Source organism: Dermacentor silvarum, chromosome 4 (genome assembly GCF_013339745.2).
Source record: "Dermacentor silvarum isolate Dsil-2018 chromosome 4, BIME_Dsil_1.4, whole genome shotgun sequence".
NCBI classification, from domain to species: Eukaryota; Metazoa; Arthropoda; class Arachnida; order Ixodida; family Ixodidae; genus Dermacentor; species Dermacentor silvarum.
In genome coordinates, this window is record NC_051157.2 from 55980027 (window position 1) to 56001253 (window position 21227).

Sequence of the window (21227 nt, forward strand, 5' to 3'; positions counted from 1 at the left end):
TTTTCTACATTCCAATTTCAACTACACTTAATTTCCCCGATGCTTTCCTTGGCTTCGTTGTCTGTGGCTTTATGTGGTTATGACTAATAAAATCGAGCTCCTCGCTCCCATTCTTCTTTCGTATTTCATTACGAGGGTCTCGAATCTGGCAGCCTTGATGTCATTAGGTAGCATACGAGGGTTTATAGCCACGTGCCTGCTCTCTCAAGATCACGTGTATCGTGACGCCATCGGGCTAAAAAAGATTTCCACATCCGCCCACCATGGTTCTGAGTGGCGCTGGCTAACACTCCTAGGGCTAGATCTAGTAAACATAAATACCCAAGTTAGTGGACGAATTGATGGCCGTCGGTGTAGCACAATTGGTAGTGCAACGCACGCGTAATGCGGAGTTGCGGGTTCGGCTCCCGCCGGTGACAAGTATCTTTTCGTCCACTTTCATTTCCCTTTCTTCATTATTTTATACATTCCAATTTCAACTACACTTAATTCCCGAGGCTTTCCTGGCTTCTTGCTTCCTGTTGCTTTATTGTCTGTGGCTTTATGTGGTTAAGAACACAGCAAGTATTTATAGTGTTGAGCCTTGCTATGAACAAAGACAGCCAATGAGTGTACAATTAGCACATATTTCTCAGTTTCAGTGTCTCACTAAGAGAATTTTGAGCACTTTCAGAGATCACTAGCCACAGATATTTTTGAGCACTTTCAGAGATCATTAACCACAGATAAATGCAATAGAGCAATATGTAACAAGCACATGCACACTTGTGGAAAAGAGGAAGGAAGCTCATGCTCACTCACATTCTTTGACACTTCTACAAATCCCTTTTCGAAAGGGTCAGTTCACTCTTCTTGTGTTTGACCAATGCTGGTATGTTTAAACGCTTCCGCACTGCTTCAATGCGAAGCACACCCACTTGACACAGGGTAAACACGTTGCTTGTGACCCAGTAACACAGAAGAGCCTGCATTTATTATTAGAATTGCATTGCAGTAACCAACCCCATATGAAGGCATACGGTAGAGGAAGACAAAGCTTTAAATCAATTAAACTAGCAAAATGCCTAATGACCTTTGAAAACACTGCAATATAGATTGTTAGTTTATTGGTGGCGCATTATTGTGTTGGTGCGAACAAGAAGTTTTGTGACAATCACTCAGTAACCATTTAATTAACAAATTCACAAGTAAATACACTTCAAGTTAATTGAAGGCACAAATTACAATTGTGGAATTGAAGTCAGTCATTCCTCAAGGGATGCCCACTTAAGGACTACTGAGACTACTATGAGTTCTAAGATATTTGTCCCCAAAGTCGGCCCAAACCACACTGGTGTTCTACACAGTCTTGTGCCACAGTGTTTAAAAAAAGCTTTCTGAGAAAATGTGAAACGGCAACACACTTTCCTGCAAGTTACTGATGGATATCTCATAATTGGTCCTAGGGTCGAGATACCAAGAAGACATGTCTTAAGCACTGACAGGCTCATCACTATGAGCATTATCAGAGCTTGGAGCTGATATGTACACTAAAATTACCATGACAAGCCATGTGCAAAAGGCATCTTCAGAAGTGACAGTTTGTCTTTAAAAAATGGTGGCTAATTGGTAGAAAACACACTGAATTTAAAGCAGCATAAACATTGACGTTCACGGACACTCGTAGTGAGAACAACTCTTGCTAACTAAATGAAACCACTGTACATTAACCCTTTGAGCGTCACCGCTGTACAAGTATGGCAGTAGGAAATAATCTCAAGTGGTCACGGCCGTATATGTATGATGGCAACCAAGCATTAAAAAAATATTTGCTTTTTTCAGAATGAAGCACTGCCTAGGGTTGCTTTGATGACTGGCACTGTGGTAGCTGGCACTGTGGTAGTATGGGAGTATTCCCACTAGCGCCTGGTCTACTGCCACATGCTCACGCCCTGCTTGCACTCTTTAAATTTTTAATTCTTGCACGAATCGTTTGAGTTATGGGCGTCAGGAAAACTGATTTCTATCTGGTTTCTTATCATTGAAAGTTACTATAGAATGCTAGCCCACATGGCTCTCCCATAGGGGCGCAATTACTTTCTTTACGGGCAGGTGCTCGCGAAACATGATACTGCCGTGCGTGCATCTCTTTGAGACACAAAAGAACTAATTGAATCTCACCTAGTGATCTAACAACTGATTACTGCAACTTTCTCCCTCGCTTCGTTCTTCTGGGGTGCATACCACTGAGTTTGCTTCCCGGGTGCTCACATGGCATGCCTCACATATGCTAAGGGTGCACCATCCCAGGAGCCGTATTCTCCAAGGATAAACTTTATTTTCCATTCTTCTGGCCATTCATCATTGGTTTGGACATAGCTCAAAGGCTGCTACATCGCTGTCTTTGCTGGGATCACACCCTCGGCATGACACAACAAAAGTGGGAAATGAAATGGAAAGTTTCAAAATCTGTGCCCTAGTTTTGTCAAACATATATATAAAACTTAAAAAACAGGTTGTGTGAATTTATTACACTTGTAAAAAATAAATTATGCTAGTTTATCCATGTATTCAGCAATAAATCATGTATAAAACTGCACATTAAAAAAAGCTTTGCCGCTTACTGTCACCAAACATTTATTTGCTTGTTTGTTCTCCAAATAAATCACTATAAATTTAAGTCAGCCATCAAAATGTGATCCTGAAGGGGGGGGACGCATTTCAAGAAAAAATGCCTCAGGGAAGTAATAACACCAATACATTCTCATTTCCCATGTTCAGCTAGATACAGTATAGAACCCTTATAACGTAACCGCTTATAGTGCAGGACTGGATGGTAGTGCGGTCTTTTCAGACTCCCCGTTAATTTTCCCATAGCATTTCCATGTATACACGTATCGCTTATAGTGCAGTTGCGGGAAACGAAATACCGGTTACAGTGCGGCTGCGTGGGAGTACGGAAGTCAGCGGAGACAGCGAACGCTCCCCTCAAACGGGCGCCCCAAGGAGTGCTCGAGGAAGAAAGAGAGACGAAGTGGAGGAGAAGGGCACGTGGTGCAAACGAACAGCCAGTAAGGCTGAAACCAGAATTTTGAGTGCGAGTTGTGAAATATCACGGCGCGCATAGCGAGCGAGGGCCACGAAACTGCCAACGCCGGCCAACGCTCACTTCACAATAACGGCAGTAAAAGAAAACTTCGGGAACAAGCGGCACCGGCACGGCACGGCGAAGGCCGCACGCGGAGACCGTGGAATGTGAGGGAGGAGGGCGGCAGGGAAGCGGATTTCGCCTCGGCAACTCCGCCGTTTCGGTGGCTCCCCTCGCCCTCCCTTGTAGCTCCCTCACTTACGACTTTCACCGTGCGCGCCTCGCCGCCGCTACAAACGGCCCGGCACCAGCTCCCCGAAGTTTAGTTTTCTGTCGTTATCGGGAAGCGGGCATTTGCCGGCGTGGGCAGTTTCGTTGGCCGGCCTGGGACAGCGCCGCTGCTTCCCTCTGCACCGTAGCCGCAGCGTGCAAGGTCAACACGTGACTAGAAAGTAGAGGAAGCATAAAGGAGAAAGAAGGGTTTTTCTACGCATGGCTACGCTAGCGTGGCTGAGATGTCGGCACTAGAGTGTACTAGAATATCTAGTACACTCTAGTCGGCACATACAGGCATGTTCCGGCACAACGCAGAATCGGCGACCTTGCCATTTGAGAGAGGGTGAAATTTCTGCCGCATTTTTTTTTTCTTTCTTTTTTTTTTTTGCTCTGTTCGCGCGTGACATTGAGGGGTCTCTCCTAAGCTTTTACTCTATGGCGGTGCCGGAGCAATGCTGGTCGTAGGCGCCGCCGCGTGATTTGGTTCGAATTAACGAGATTCGACTGTAAATTGAATGCAAACGTTTTAGCCGCATTCCTCGACTGTCGCATACGCGTGGCGGCTGGGTGCACATGTTTTGCATATGTGCGCGCCTTGAAAATTGTTGCTTTGGTTATAGTGCGGTACCGCTTATAGTGCGGATATTTGCGACTCCGGCAACTTACGTTATAAGCAGTCTACACTGTAGTTGCAAACACAGGAGAATACAGAATCAAGAGCAAAGATCCCAAAATTACAAGCATACCGATGGAAAGTTCATGGTGATTGGGAAAATAACCACTGGCAGGCACCGGAAAACATATCGTGTCCACTGCAGATTGTCAGCTCGGACACCACTTTCTGCACCAAGCTGAAAGATAATGGCACGTAAGACTCTGCAATAGCGGTATACACACTATTTTCTGAGATACTTCAAAATATAGAATAGAGGTAAGGTCAGAGAAAACTAGTTTTATGTTTGGCTAAGAGCAATAAATCTCTTGAGTACAAAACAGCGTCAAAACTTGCACGCAAAACTTTCTAATTGCACACAACAAAATAGAACTAACCTAGACACTCGAGTACCTTGTCCTTGTGGCACTCTTTTAAAGGGCCCCTTACCAGGTCTGGCCATTTTGAGCTGAGAAGCGCAGTGCATACAATGTGTGCTAACGACCGTGTCTGCTAAGTATTACAGACACCACTATGTGCCACGGAAGCAGGTCAAATTTAAAACTAAACGCAGTTTGCCCTTCTCCTCACGGGTGCTGCGCTGCCAGCCGGAGAGTCAACGTATATCACACAAGTGCACCTACGTAAATCGCAGTGCTGTGACGTCGCTCATAGTGACACGTGGTTTCGAGAATTATTCAAGGTAACATCACTTGCTTAATCTGGTGCTTCAATAGACAAATGAAAGTTTACAGAAATAATAAAACATACAAACTGAATGTCTGCGTATTTTTGTTTTAATTAGCACCGCAGCAAGAGAGACGTACTTCCGTTTTGTCTGCTTGTTCCCACGTCGTGCAGTCACACGCGCTGACAACGAAATTATGTCATTCTGAAATTATGTCAACGAAATTGTGTCTATGTTCCAGCGCACGATCATGCTCTGTGATCCGCTTGCATCTGCCTCAGGGTTCATGCAGCACTGACTTATACTGCTAGTCGGGTGTTCTCGTGCGCAAAATCGTGCGCAGCGCGATTCAAGACAAGCGCAACAGCTTGCGCTCGAGGCCGTCACCGGAAGTGTGCTGCACAGCAAAAAATGCGAGAAATAAAAAAGAAAGAGGCATGCCCGTGAAGTATGCTTCACGCGATTTTCCCAGCTTCGGCATGGGAAAATGCAGGAAAGGAATTTTGCTTGCGGAGGCTAGATGGCGCAAGGGCAGAGAGTGTCTCTCTTGGCAGTGACGCTCGCCTTTTGAAAGCATGGTTTCGCGGCACTGAAATATTTATATCTCGGCTATTAATGAACCAATTTGAAAAATTATTGCGGTAGGACGCTCCCTAGAGGGCACGTAACAACTTCCAACATATAAACAAAATTTGCTATGTGGCCTGGTGAGGGGCCCTTTAAGAATGTTGAGTGGTGGCTAAGCAAAAGTGCAGTTCATCAGGGAAATTACTGAGACACGTGACTGCCAAGCTTACAAAAAAGTGCTTTTGGGCTAGCTGGTTTGACGTAGTGCTATTTTCCAGAGCAACACTGGGACAACCAAATGTACCAAATACATAGTGCTCTGTCTTGCCTTGTCCATCTGGCTGTCCCGTTCTTCCACTGGGGAAATGTGTGTGAGAACCTTCATTTATGTCGTCAAACCTTAACAGAAATATTTGCCCAGCTTAAAGATCTTGTGGTATGAAAAGCAGAAGTATGACTGACAGCAAACTACATAATCATTAAACAGGATAAACACCAGCCAAGGTTTTAAAATCTTTACGTCTAGGCCTTAACACGGGAGCCTTGGTTAAAATCGGAATGAAACTAAACACACCGTAAACAAGGCTTACATGCTGGGCTGAAACATCAAATTTATCATTTTAATCTTGGTTGAGGTCTGTCCTGTTTCATCATCATTCTTAATGACAAGACGAGGTTCCGTCAGACTATCGACAATGAAACTGCATACTGACTGTTGCGACATTACATCTGCTTTGATTGTGAAGTCAAGTATACATATAACAAACCTGACTGTCACATGAATTTACAGTCAGACCTCGTTATAATTAAATGGGACATAATGAAATAATTAATATAATGAAGTAAGTGAAATTCCCTTTTAAATCCTCTGAGAGGTCCATGCATTTGAAGCCTTGTTTTAATAAAGTAAAATTGTCTAGCCAATGGATATAACGAACTAGATTTGTCTCCGAAACCAAAAAAATACCTGATCCCTGCATGCCAAATATATTGCTTTCCACGGTGTTAAGCACACATTCGGTGCAGAAGTTCAAAACTCTCATGCCCAGGCATTAAATATGCCATCAAGCAACACTGGACTTTTTCCAGGCACCACTGTGTGTGGCTGAGCGTAAGCAGCGGATCATTATCATCATCGCACTTCTGTCTCTCACAGTGGTGCTATGCAGGCTGGTACAGCTGGGTGTGGCCCCCCAGGTTGCACTGGTGCGTTGCCATTTTGCCAGTTTAACTATGCTATAGACGAGCCAAGTGTAAAGCCGAAAAGAAAGGCCATCACATTGGAACAGAAGGCAGCTATCGTAAAGGCAGTCGCGTCAGGTGCTAAGTCGTGTGTTGCAAAAGCTGGAGATTCCTTTACTGTTTTATTAAAATTTCATCACATATGTGGCCGTGTAGCGGTTCCGTGGAATGCAAAGCCATCTCCTTCGATGCTTGTTTAAAGTTGTGCACATCATAGGGAATATAGTGCAGTAAAGTGCAACAATGGATATAACGAAGTAATGGATATAACAGGATATAACAAAGTAATTTTGGCTCCCCCTTCAACTTTGTTACAACAAAGTTTTACTGTATGTTTTATATTTAAATGTTGCAATAAGTGGACTTTCATCAAGAGCTGCAATATATTGTGGAAAGAAAAATCAATAATGCAATGTTTCTTTTTTTTTTCCTTTTTTTTGTTTGTAATGCTAACCTGGAAGCTACATTTTCAAATTCAGTGAAGTAGACAGCTGTTCATCTATGAGGGCTCTGCTGCAGACCATTCATTATGTAGGTGTTGTAGTGCCTGTAGTCAGTTAATGTAATTCAGCGTCCTCAGCTAGACTATTTTAAGTGGAAGACATCACTTCTGCAGCAAATGAGGCTGTACAGCTCCACGAAATTTTTCGCGGAGCCTATTAGAGATATTCGAAATTGAAAATTGAACTCGAAATATTCAGTATTCTATTCTATATTGGACGGCTGTTTTTCTTAAACACTAGATTAAAAAATCTTGTTATTTGAATGCCGTTATAAATTTCTACTGTTTTCCCCCTACTTAATACAGATGTCAGTAAAAGGAAACGCTACGAAAAGGAAGGGCGTCTGATGCAACGCACCATGTGCTGCACACTCTTGCAATGACACAGCATCTTTATGTGTATGGCTGCTGCAGCTGTACAACATTAAACTTCATTGATATTCGTGTAAAAACACCGATTTCTATCTACCATATGCCAGGGAGCCCATTTCTTCCACCTCCCTAAAAGCCGGCACATGGGCCATGCAGACAAGTCAATGGCACTGTGTAGCATTTCTCCATAGGGCAGGATAAAGATTACTGTGCTTGTCTCTTTTTCTATCTCTCTCGCCCTTCCACTCTCTTTTTATCCCCCTACTCCTTCCCCTCGTGCAGGGTAGCCAGCCAGACCTACCTCCGGTTAAACTCCCTACCTTTCTATGCATCCTTTCTCTCTCTCTCTCTCTCTCTCTGTGCTGAACCGGTTCGCAAGCTGTTATAAATTTGTATTTTTTTGAACTGGAACTGAACCAGAATGAAATCAGAGTGCGCTGAATCTGAACCAAACCGAACCAGTACTTTTTTCTTTTCGACACCCTGCTTATGCTTAGGAGAATTCTGTAGCCACTGAGTTACCACAGCTACGGGTAATTGATGCTTGTACAAGTGGGATTAGAAGTCGGCTAAACTGTATTGGTACATTAAGTGGTATACAATTAATAAACCAGTAAGCAGTCAGTGCTGTGTTTGTATTTCCCCTTGCACTTGTCTTACACACTGTACCTACAATGAAATCTCCGTTGACTGTTTCTGCCAGCCATGACCCTCTTTTCCGTGGTCTAAAAATAATTATCACTAACTACCGATCCCTTCCTCGACTGTTTCTGCCAGCCATGATCCTCTTTTCCATGGTCTAAAAATAATTATCACTAACTACCGATCTCTTCCTCGAAGGGCTAACAGAGGTTGATTAAATAAATGAGACTGATTAAATGGGTATTGCAGTGGAAGATTTATTATAAGTAGAGTCACTCTAACACCTCATAGTATAAGCCATCAAGATAGTTTTGACACTAAACCAGAGGTTTATGACCGCATTAATAAATTTCACAAATGTAAACATCAATAGATTAACCTGTATTGATTAACTTATTACACACCAGAGCATTTGGGCAACTTACGCCATTGATAAAAGCTTAACTAAAGGTCCTACAGAAAAGCACTGCCATGTGTTGTGACAACCCACTCACTGTTTACTATGGCCTAGCTTGGCCTTGATTGATTCAGGACTATTGCAAACATTTCCTGCAAGCAGAATAACTGCTCTGCTGTTACTACAGCCTTTTCTACAAGAGCAAAGTGCCATTCTGGAAATGAGACCACTGCTACAAAGGGGGGAGTCATAAGTGCACAGATAAAAATTTTCAAGTGTTGCCATAGGCCTAGAACATCAGGCACTAGAACACCAGTGTATTTATTGAAACAATGCTTATTCCCATGCCTGTAACATGCTCCATAATTTTTTTGCTTTCATAGTGCAATAACCAGCTCACCTCAAGAGTGCAGAAGAGTGAAACACTGGTGATTAATGGCAGGATGTAGAAAGGATCTGGCACAGTGAGATCAGTAAACCACAACATGCCACCATATTTAAAGCTTTCCACAGGCAAGTTGGCCATTCCACGCAAGGCAAAGAAGAAGCTGATGAACACTGGAGCCTGCAAGAAAAGTTAACGAGAAGTGAATCACAGGCTTCTTGATTAAGGGAAGCAATTGCATGCATTGATACATATGGTTGAAAAACACATAAAAATGCCAGGTAATGAAGTGGTGACACATACCTGAGCGAATGGTATGATCATGCTCTTCAAGGGGTTTACATTTTTCTCTTTCATGAAAATCATCAGCTCATTAGCAATACGGGCAGCTAAAAGGAATAAAAATCACCCATCATAAATATCAATTTGAAAAACAAGTCAGAATGTTAAAAAGGAGACAGAGAAACAACTATTTCCCCGAACTCTGAACTCCTGCTGATTACTATAGCAGTAGGCTCTCTCGAATAACGGTGCTATCTTCTCAAAAACAACTTTGCAATGCATACAATGTTGGCTTCATCTACTACAAGATTGCCTACTGTGGCCTCTGAAGTATACGCACAGATGACCCCGCTCCCAAAGCCTGCATGGCACACAATACCTCCCACATGTTGCCAAGCATGAATGTTGTGCAATAGCTCGGGGGTTTGCACATCCAGTTCCCAACTGTATTGTGACAGGAGCACGAATTTGATTTTCAATGATGATGAAGTTTTGTTTTACTTCTTCATCAACAACATGACAATGACGGCTGCAACGTGATGCCAACACCTTAGCAGAAAGGATGGATACAGCAAACTCAGTTTGAAGTTCTTAATTTCTGCCACAGTAAATTTAATACACATGCATGCATACACACACATGCACATACTAAACAGTTGGCAAGATTATGACAAACGTACTGAGTTGTTAGGGTAGGTCCTTCTGATCATTAAGTGACACATTTAAGCGCTCCACATAAAACGTGTATTGATTAATAAGGTTTCAAAAATGTGCATCGCTACCGATCACAGCAGCGCTGCTACCATGAGTTTTCAGCTGATCCATCCAAACTGACACTTTAGGCCCAACTGACGACATTTGTGCAAGCTATTTAATTGGCTAGCCAGGTCATGTCATCGATAATTTTTCCAACTTTATGGAGAACAAATGTTGTTCGTAATAGCTGGAATGTTGGTTAATTTGTTTCTATAAAAAATAAGTAACAGAATGAGAATACACAATGACAATTTATCAATACACTCAAGCACTTCCAGTATGCAGCAAGTGCCATGTGCTTGTATAAACGTGAGCTGCGCAGTCAGTGTTGGTCTCGAGCATTCTTTTCGCGAGCACCATGGCTCACTTTTGCTAGGTTTTGACCTGCAAATGTAGCAATAGGCGACATCGTGTCCCTCTGCAAGGCAACATGCGAGCAAAGTGGCTGCAGTGCATCGGGCTGTCGGTATCTGACTGGCACCAGCATCTACACGTTTGCAGCCATCACTTTACGCTGAAGGATAACAACCACAATAGAGTTTACCGTGACCAGTATTCAGGTAAACGCAAGCACAAGTGGACTGGGAGTTTCATGGGATGAGCAGAGGCGCAAGTGCGAACAGCCTGCACGGTGCAGCCACCTGGTGGCACAGAGATAATATAGCAGTAACCAAGTGTATTCTACTTTACTGCTGGTATAAATTTTCGGCAGGAGCGTAATTGTGAACACGTCTTTTGAAATGTTTAAAATGTTTTACACTTGGTTACAGCAATATTAGCTCTGTGTTTGGTTGGTTAAGCTCTGCGCCACCAGGTGGCTGGACTGTGCAGGCCAGTCAGGCCGCTAACGTATGTCTACGCTAAAGCTCCTTCATCACAGTGGTACAATTATGGAAGGGCTTTAGTTAATGCCTCTGCCCATTCGTCAAAATGCCCAGCTCACCTGTGGTTACTGGAATACCAGACACACTCGGCGCTACGACAGAACGCTCACAATGCGCGCTGCTTGGATAGCTCTTGTAGGGGATCGACAGCCCAGCGCAGAGAGGTTGGAGAAGCTCCAAGACAACCGGAAGTAGACGACACGGCGTCACATCATGACACAGAGCCAATGAAGGCAGAGCTTAGCCCCGATCACTTGATGAACAAGTTGAGGAGAAAAGGCATGGTTAGGGAGGAGGATAACTTGTAATTGTCCGTAGCTCTTTTAATATGAGACGCTTCACTTAAATTGCAGTGTGAATGTTTTACTGTAGCTGCACCCTACACATCTACAAGATTTGTCCGAACTGTTTCAGGGACCCTTTATACTGACATGACAATTTCAATTTGTAAGCTCTTTAATTATTTTAAATGAAAGTCCAACTTTGAAAGCCTAGAAAAAAATTTATGCAGATCCCATGAACTGTGGGAATCGGCAAGAGCGAGGGTTACATAAGCCAGCAAGGCACAAAGTGGCCCTTTATGAGGAGAGGCTGACTGCAGATTTCAGTAACAAAAGCATCCCTCAGCGACCATAGTGGACCTCGCAGAGCAAGTGGTACTCAACATTAAATGGTGTTGAACCACAAGACAAGTTCGACTTTGTAGAAATGCAGCACAGCGAATTTCAGCAATGAACACATCTCGTAACCTCTAGTATCTTAATTGTCACCGAGAAGATTCGCACACCCACTTATTATAAGTAAATTGTTGCTATGTGACAAGGCAAACATGCCAAGCATTTCAAAGCACTGGCTTGCATGGGGGACATTCTTAAGGGTGTTTTATTCCACCTTTCCAGGTATACGTCCATGGCCTAGCGGCTAGAGCATAAGGCTTCTGTGCCCAGTTCCCCCAGGAACCAGGTTTGAAACGAACCATCGGACATGTAATTTTACATATATATTGTAATGAAAACAGACAGCCGGCCATCTGCCAGAGTGCCCTGTTTACTTCCTACTTCTTCCATGTTCTTCCCCACTTGCTATTTTGTGCAATTTTCCTTTACAATATGTATGTGTGTGTGTGTGTATATATATATATATATATATTGTCACGCGCTAAGGCAAGCGCAAGCAACAGTACCAGCAGCCAGACACGAAGAATGCCAGACACGAAGGAAGACGGTTCTCCAGCTGGCGCGGGATCTTCGACTTCGTCGTCTTCTCCGTTCTTGCTGGGCACCCAATGATGATTGTTGGCTGGCTCAAAACACCAGGTGGCATTATTCCCCCTCCCAATGAAGCATCGACTCGATGCTCAAACAGAAGACGTACATGGAAAGTACACAAATGAGGTAAGACGCACAAAAAAAATGTAAACGTGCTAGCCCAGATACGGACATGCACACTAGGCAAAAAATGCGTTCTGTGGTCGGGAAAAACAATTCGCTTCGGAGTTCTGCGGAGGACGATGCGACTACAGCAAAAAGTTTGTTCAACAGTACGCTATGTGAACATCACCGTGTAAAATACGGCTTGAGGCGGACGACATGTACAATCTCTGCACGGGGTAATCGGCGCTTGGACGATGGCAGGTCTCCGTCAGGAATCACTTCATAGTTCACGTCGCTAACACGCCTTAGCACTGTGTACGGTCCGAAGTACTTGCTCAGGAGTTTCTCGCTGAGGCCTCGCCGTCTAATGGGGGTCCAAACCCAAACTTGGTCGCCGGGCTCATAGGTAACTTGTCGATGGTGGAGATTGTACCTTATTGCATCTGTAGACTGCTGCTGTCTTATGTGCACACGGGCCAGTTGACGTGCTTCCTCGGCGCGCTGAATGTACTCCTCGACGTCAGGAGCTAACTGGTCGAGCTCATCGATGTCGTCATACGGAATCATGGCGTCGAGCATAGTTTGGACATCTCGACCATAAACGAGACGAAACGGCGTGAATCGTGTAGTTTCCTGCGTGGCAGTGTTGTACGCAAACGTTACGTACGGCAGGATTTCGTCCCACGTTTTGTGTTGCACATCCACGTACATAGATATCATGTCTGCCAGTGTTTTGTTTAGTCTTTCTGTCAAGCCGTTAGTCTGAGGGTGGTATGCAGTGGCCTTTCGATGACTCGTATAACTCAACTTGAAGATGTCGTCCAGGAGCTTCGCCGTAAATGCGGTCCCTCGGTCAGTGATGATGAATGACGGTGCGCCATGCCGAAGCACAATATGATGCATAAAAAACTGGGCAACCTCAGATGCTGTCCCGCGTGGTAGTGCCTTCGTCTCAGCGTAACGCGTCAAGTAATCAGTTGCGACAATGATCCACTTATTGCCGGAGGAAGACAAGGGAAAAGGGCCAAGAAGGTCCATTCCAACTTGATCAAACGGCGTACGCGGAGGGTCGATGGGTTGTAGAAGGCCTGCAGGCTTGAAGGGGGGTGACTTGCGGCGCTGGCATTCACGACATCCTTTCACGTAGCGTTTGACGCAAGCAGTCAGTCTAGGCCAGTAGTACAGCTTTCGTACCCTGTCCAGAGTCCTTGAGTAGCCCAAGTGACCAGATGTCGGCTCGTCGTGGCAGGCTAATAGAATGTCGTCGCGAAGGGCTTGAGGCACTACTAGAAGATGTGGTTTGTCGCCGGCACCTGTGTTTCTTTTGTATAAGATGCCCTCTCGTAGGCAAAACGACGACAACCGTCGCGAAATCGAGCGAGGAATGGACGCGATGCCGCCTTCTAAGTGATAGATGATGGGCCTTAACTCAAGGTCCGATCGCTGTTTAGCGAGCAGATCCGGCCCGCTGAGGGCTCCCAGGAAGGCGCTGTCATCTTCCTCGTCAAGATTCTCAGATTCAACAGGTGCTCGTGATAGCGTGTCAGCATCTTCATGTTTTCTGCCTGACTTGTATACGATGGTGATGTTAAATTCCTGGAGTCGTAGACTCCAACGCGCTAATCGTCCAGAAGGGTCTCGAAGGTTGGCTAACCAGCATAAAGCGTGATGATCAGTCACAACTTTAAATGGCCGCCCGTAGAGATACGGCCTAAACTTTGTAGTAGCCCAAATGACCGCGAGGCACTCCTTCTCTGTGGTGGAATAATTGGACTCGGCGCGTGACAGAGTGCGGCTCGCGTAGGCTATAACTCGTTCAGTCCCGTCTTGCCTTTGCACCAGGATAGCTCCGAGACCGATACTGCTGGCGTCAGTGCGTACTTCTGTGTCGGCGTCCTCATCGAAATGACCAAGCACGGGAGGAGAAGACAATCGACGTTGTAGCTCCGCAAAGGCGGTCTGTTGTTCATCAGTCCAGAGGAATGGCACGTCGTCACGCGTAAGGCGAAATAGCGGCTCTGCAATCTTCGAAAAATTTTCAATGAAGCGTCGATAATATGTGCACAAGCCTAAAAATCGTCTGACACTTTTCTTGTCTGTTGGAGCTGGAAAAGCAGCTACGGCAGCAGTCTTCTCGGGATCGGGCCGAACACCTGCCGCGCTCACGACGTGTCCGAGAAACTTCAGTTCCTCGTAACCAAAATGGCATTTCTCTGGCTTGAGGGTAAGGTCAGCCGATCGAATGGCTTCGAGTACATTCCGAAGGCGTCGAAGGTGCTCGTCAAAAGATTCCGAAAAGACAACGACATCATCGAGATAGACGAGGCAGCTTTTCCATTTGAGGTCAGCGAGAACGGTATCCATCATTCGCTGGAATGTGGCTGGAGCGGAACAGAGGCCGAAAGGGAGTACTCGAAATTCGTAAAGGCCGTCCGGAGTAACAAAGGCAGTTTTTTCGCGGTCCCGCTCATCTACTTCAATTTGCCAGTAGCCACTTTTCAGATCGATAGAGGAGAAATACTTTGCACGCCTCAGCCTGTCCAGAGAATCGTCGACACGAGGCAACGGGTACACGTCTTTCCTTGTGACGTTGTTTAGCTTCCGGTAGTCAACACAAAACCGAAGCGTGCCATCTTTCTTTTTAACAAGCACGACTGGCGATGACCAGGGGCTGCATGAAGGCTGTATTACGCCGTCTTGAAGCATTTCCTTCACCTGCGTTTGAATGGCATGTCGTTCGGTTTGGGAGACACGATAAGGCTGTTGCCGTATGGGGTGCGCGTCGTCATAGGTGATGATACGGTGTTTCGTAATCGCCGTTTGACGTATCTTCGACGACCGTGCAAAGCAAGAGTGAAACTCGAGTAACAGCTCGCGCAAGGGTTGTTTGTTGTCTTCAGGAAGCGTTGGACTAATGTCGACGTTGCGTAAAGGTGCTTCAGCAGTGTCAATTGCCTCGGAAACAAAACATTCAGTGACATCGGCGATTGGGTCGGCGTAGGCGATGACAGTACCGGGGAAAAGGTGGCGGTGTTCGTAGCTGAAGTTCGTGACAAGAACGTCAGAGTGGCCATCATGAAGATCAATAAGGCTTCTTCCTACGCAAACACCTTGAGAAAGCAGGAGCGAGTGATTGCTTTCTGCGACCGCTTCACCGTGTAAGAGCCTGTCACATGCCACTTGAACCACGACACTTGCACGCGGTGGTAACGTGACAGCGTCGTCGGTAACACGAAGAGGTGCTCGAGGGTGGATGGTGTTGGTCGTCGCTGCGGCGCTCTTTGTCGAGAAAGTGACGAGGCGTTGGCGAATGTCGATGATAGCTCCGTGCTCCCTGAGAAAGTCCATGCCGATGATTAGGTCTCGAGAACACTGAGGGAGAATGCTCAAGCTGGCAACAAATGTAGAGCCGCGAATCTCTATTCGTGCCGTGCACATGCCGAGTGGTGTGACAATGTGCCCGCCAGCTGTACGAACTGGCGTTCGATTCCAAGGCGTCGTCACTTTCTTTAGAAGGGTGGCCAGGTTTTCGCTGATTATTGAATAATCCGCTCCAGTGTCCACTAAAGCAGTCAATTCACGACCGTCGAGCAATACAGGAATGTCCAAGGAAATTTTTCTTCCGTAATCAGCAGGTACTGTCGTCGTCGATGTATCGTCGATCCGCGTACGCGTCAGCAGGGGTCCTTGAGCACGTCCAGACTGAGCGGCCTCGCCCCCGAAGGCCGCTGTGGTTAGTTTTCCCGGCGCGGGCTGGGCGACCGACCCTGCACCACGCTCGAATACGTACGGCGAGTCGGAGAAAACCGCCGCGGCGAAGGGGAGCGTGACTGGTGTCGAGCTGATGAGGATCCGCGCTGCTGGGCAACGTATTCTTCAATTGCAGGAGGATGCTGGCCGAACCTAGGTCGCGGCGAGTTTGTTGGGAATCCGCGTAGTCCGAGCTCTCGATATGAGCACTGTCGGTAGACATGCCCAGCTTCGCCACAGTGAAAGCAAAGGGGACGGCGATCAGGTGCCCGCCACACGTCTGATTTTCTTGGGGCCTCCTGTCGGTTGTCGTGGTAATACGAGGCCGCTTGGTCGGGCGGTAGTATGGCCGGGGACGCGGTGCGAAACGGGGAGGAAGGTGGTGCAGGTTGCCGCAAAGCTTGCGAATATGACATACGGGGGCTGTTAGTTCTTACCGGTTGAGCTTCCGTGTTGAAGGCTGGTTCTCTTAGCGCATGCTGGACTTCGTCACGGACAACGCTGGACAAAGAGCTGAGCGTCGGCTGTGAAGGTACCGACAGTTTCTGGAGTTCTTCGCGGATGACGGAACGGATGAGCTCTCGGAAGAAATCGACGTGGCCCCCGAGAGCTCCGAAGAAGTCCGTAGGTGAGGCAGCGTTCACTTGGCGTTCGTATGATGTTGCCCGCTGCCGAAGAGTCTGTTCCATGGTGACGGCCTCGGAAAGAAATTCTGACACAGTCTTGGGAGGACTGCGTACGAGACCACCGAACAGCTGCTCTTTCACTCCGCGCATCAGGTACCGCACCTTCTTTTCTTCTGACATGCTGGGGTCGGCTCGTCGAAAGAGACGCGTCATGTCCTCGACATACATTGCGACACCTTCGTTCGGCATTTGAATACGGGACTGGAGATCACGCTCAGCTCGTTCTCGGCGATCAGGGCTCGCATAGGTCTCAAAAAGACGGCGTTTGAATTCTTCCCATGAAGTTAGGGTATCTGCACGGTTCTCATACCAAACACGTGCGCCATCGTTAAGGCCGAAATATCCGTTTTTCAGTTTGTCTACATCGTCCCACTTGTTGAACGCGGCAACACGTTCATAGTGCACCAGCCAATCTTCAACATCCTCATGCATGGCACCGTGGAAGGGATTCGGTGTTCGCGGATTGAGTAGCGTACAATGAATCGGCGTAGTACCTTCCATACCAGTTGGGGTGGTCGGAGCTGCCATTGTCTCTGGGAGGAGTCCAAACTCAGGGGCTTGTCCACGGATCCTTCTGCTGGCGCGGTGTACAGGCGTAACCACCGGTACGGGACTGGAGCTCCTGCTGCTCGGAGGGGTTTGGTGCATAGATTAGATTACCCAGCACCTCCACCAGTTTGTCACGCGCTAAGGCAAGCGCAAGCAACAGTACCAGCAGCCAGACACGAAGAATGCCAGACACGAAGGAAGACGGTTCTCCAGCTGGCGCGGGATCTTCGACTTCGTCGTCTTCTCCGTTCTTGCTGGGCACCCAATGATGATTGTTGGCTGGCTCAAAACACCAGGTGGCAATATATATATATATATATATATATATATATATATATATATATATATATATATATATATATACACACACACCATGTGTGAAGGTCACATAAACAGCCAGAAACTGACATACTACAACATCAAAGTGCGGACAACTATCCAAGGAAAGCTGTCGCTTTATTACTGGTAAGCCTCAGAGTGCTCTAAATAATTTACTCTAATAACTTTTCTATGAACCAATCTCGGTCCAGTTTTCCAGGAGGTGCATGTGTCATGACTGTCATGACATAAAAGATGGATCGTGAGAGCAGAACATTGTGACACTTGTCATTCGATCCTGCACGCTTTTTTTTACTTAACAGCGGTTTTTTGTACAACTGTACTCTGCATGGCCAGAACTAAAGGTGAGCAAGTTTTTCTAATTTTCCTTGATGTGAAACTGCGTGTCAGCATTACATGGCTATTATTCAATAAAATCGCCAGGCGGTAATAGTGAGCTTTATTTACTGGGTTTTCAATAGTCTCTTGGCTTTCTATTCAACTTCAAGTAAAGTTTTGTGTGAGAGTACCTTTCTGCCTTATCGCGAGAGCTGCAGTGCACATTAACGGATATAAAATTTTCTTGGATCATGCATAGTTTTTCTCTGGTCCCCTAAGAAAAATTGAAAACGTATCAACAGGGTTCTACTGTAAATTTTATTCTGAGCAGACAAAACATGTTTGATGAAACAAGAGTGTGTTCAGAATATAAAATAAGGGCAAGATAGCCCATCTTTTTAACTGACTCATCAATCGATATGGCCTAATCAGAATTACATATATAAAAAAAATCTTTGTCCACAGTGGTACAGAATGACAGAGGAATCGTCGACACAAATCTGCTTATGTCGAATGCTTCCATCAATTGATGTGAAAGTGCATCATCACTCCAGCCAAGAATGGTTTACAGTGATTTAATAAGAACCTTTTAATGATAATGAAGAATCAGGAGTCTCAGCTATGTTTAGTGGTGTATTCTTATTTCAAAATGTCTTATTCAACTTCAAGGCAGACAGGCTTTGTGCTCTTTAATGAAAGGTGGCCGTGGCCAGCCTGCATTCACTCAGTTTTTTTAATACTCTTTTACACATGAACAGTCGTAACCCTTTTAAGCACCATGGGTACCATTGCACATGCCAAGACATCTCAAAAGCAGAAGTACCAATGAGTATAGTGCTTAGAATGTGTTGCACATATTGTGAGATACTTCTTATTGGACTTGTGCTGCAAAATTGTTATCTTCCAAAGTGTATTAGTGAAAGAAGTTAAACAGTACACATATTGGTGTTTGTCATCAGTAACATGTGTTCATGCAGTGGGTTCATAACTTTCCTTGCTTTTACAGCAGTGACTTACATGAGGCAAATTTCAGAAGTTGCTGCATGTTTTATGAGTAATATTTCACATTAATTTCATTTCTATAGCTGACATTTTTCAGAGAGTTCAGGCATGGATTGCACATTTCTGGGCTCATTGAGCACACTGAAAAGTTTATAACTGCCTATCTGTTCTGCTCTTGTTAAATGATGCTGAAGACAGAAGCAACATTTTAAAACGGGAGGAGAAGGAAGCACTGCTTGAATACACACTGCTTAACATTTTGCTCATTATTTTTTCAGAACTAAGCAGTCATTTTGGCAGTCGCAAAATGGAAGAAAGGAAAAGACAGCAGCCAATTGTAGCTTGTGCGCTGCACATACCTTCAAGCTGGTTGCCCATGTTTCTAGCCTCAGTCATTTTGGCTTGCAAATGCTGCATCTGGGGAAGGTTGTTGTTCATATGAATAGAGTTTTTTTGGCCTTTGATGATCAAAGGCAGTAGGAGTACTTTGACGACCACAGTGCCTATAAAGTTAAAGGGGAAAAAAAGGCACACTGAATCAATAAAACGACACTTCAATATAAGCAAGTCGTGCAAACACATCCTGGATCCAAGCAGACAAGAGTTCCAGAATTTTGAAATTATACAATGGGCCAGTATAACATTTCCTCAGCATACATTGAGAAAGCGATGCTGCAAGATGCATTTCTTAGCTGTACATGATGGCTCCATGGCTGATAACACATAGCAATTGAGGGCATGCATTTTGGTTTTTGCTTACTGGAATGTTCAGTGGATCAGAGAGAAGTACAATGATTAAAAAATAAATTAACATTCGATGAACAAACATTTCCTATGTGTTTACTTGACCCGGCAATCATAGTTGGCCTACAATGTTTAATGTTATCACTATCACTATCGAAATGTAGGCAAGGAGCAGTAAAAGGTAAGGAAACTGTTTTCATTATCACTGCAAAAAAATTTGCATTATTACTCCATACCTACAAAACTTGGAAAGAAGCACCAGATTGCACAAGCTGGCTATTTCACACACTAGATGTCAGTAAAAACCTGCAATGAACAGTGCAGTCTCTAGGGGCAAGAGCAACTAACGAGACAACTATATTGTATTATTTTTTACTGCAATGTGATCAGCTATCGTTTTTTTTTTTTTTCGTTTTTCCCCAATATAAAAACATAAATAAAAAGCAAGGAGCAGTAGAAAGTAAAGCAGCTGTTATTCTATTTTCACTGCCAGCAAATTTGCGTTATCACTCCATACCATCAGATTGCCATCAGCAAGGATGACTAAATTATTAACCTTCCAATTAATCAATTAATTCTTTAATAGGAACAATTTTTTTATTGCAATTAATCAGCTGAGATCACCTGAGAAAGTCAGGCAAGTGTCAGTACCAATGTAACCGCTTCACTTGCTCAACAGAAACAGAGGGAACAACACACTGAGCTACAATGTACCGATGGTGAGATGTTGCCCGAGTACGTCACAAGCCAAAAGCCACCCATACATGCTGCACTTTAAGCCAGCAGGACAAGGGGACGAGTGAATGAATACTCTCACTGTAGGTAGACTTATGATTGTGTCCGAGTAAATTTGATGTGTTTCATATGTCTGCTGAAGCATGGCGTCACCGACATGATGTCAAAGGCAAATGCCGCTTCAGAAAACATTGCTTGCTTTTCTTCAAAGTTTTCAAATAAAAACTGTATTTTAATTTTTCGGTCACATACATAAATTTCAATATTTAATTAGTATATTAAGCAAATGATTAAACAATTTTAATTAAATGGGCTAGACTTATTTAATCAATCCTTAGCCCTAGTTAACATGAAATTATAAAACATGTGGCAAGTAGCCACAATTTAACTTCCTGAGTGAGAAACCTAGGCAACAGTGCACATACCTTCAGCTACCATTATAATGCTCCTGTGTCATTATATTAAATAACTCACATTCATTGCTCCAGCGTGATTTAAAAGCACCGGCTTTTGTGTTGCAAGAGGGATGTTCATTCTCAGAACATATTTAAGGCAAAGAGCTCACTTACGTGCTTAGATACAGAGTAGTTCACAGCTCTAGCCACACATTACGAACATGCTCAAAGGCTTAAAGGCTTCTGCATACAAAAACAACACTCCTCCCCTTTGTGAAGCAGGGAATGTGAAGGGGGCGTGAGTTGGGGTACGAGTGAATTCAAGGTAGTCTGAAGTTTGTTTAGTGAATCAAGGGTTACAACATGACTTAAGATATGTAGTCGAACCTGGATATATCGAACCCACATATAATGAATTATTGTGCATAACAAAGAGCAGTAAAATCTCCTTGAAAATTCTTGTATAATTTTGTTATTTTATATATCAAATTACCTATATATCAAACATTTTTGTGATCCCCTTCAGATTCTATATATCCGGGTTTGACTGTATATCCTTGGGCTATAATATGTCCCTTGGCCAACAGAAAATAAACAACAAATGCAATCCAGTACATTGATCCC

The 21227-nt window shown here is 44.7% G+C and overlaps 1 protein-coding gene across 1 annotated transcript in view; it reads right to left on the reverse strand.

Annotated features, from left to right (window-relative positions):
• Positions 1-815: 815 nt before the first annotated feature.
• The window catches only part of LOC119450088 (mitochondrial inner membrane protein OXA1L-like), a 31897-nt gene continuing 11485 nt past the window's right edge, over positions 816-21227 (reverse strand). The window contains exons 4-8 of the mRNA XM_037713447.2: positions 19089-19232; positions 9094-9179; positions 8806-8970; positions 4090-4194; positions 816-965 (exon numbers count right to left, since the gene is read on the reverse strand). Coding sequence (XP_037569375.1) covers positions 816-965; positions 4090-4194; positions 8806-8970; positions 9094-9179; positions 19089-19232 — 650 coding nt within the window. The remainder of the gene's footprint in view (positions 966-4089; positions 4195-8805; positions 8971-9093; positions 9180-19088; positions 19233-21227) is intronic.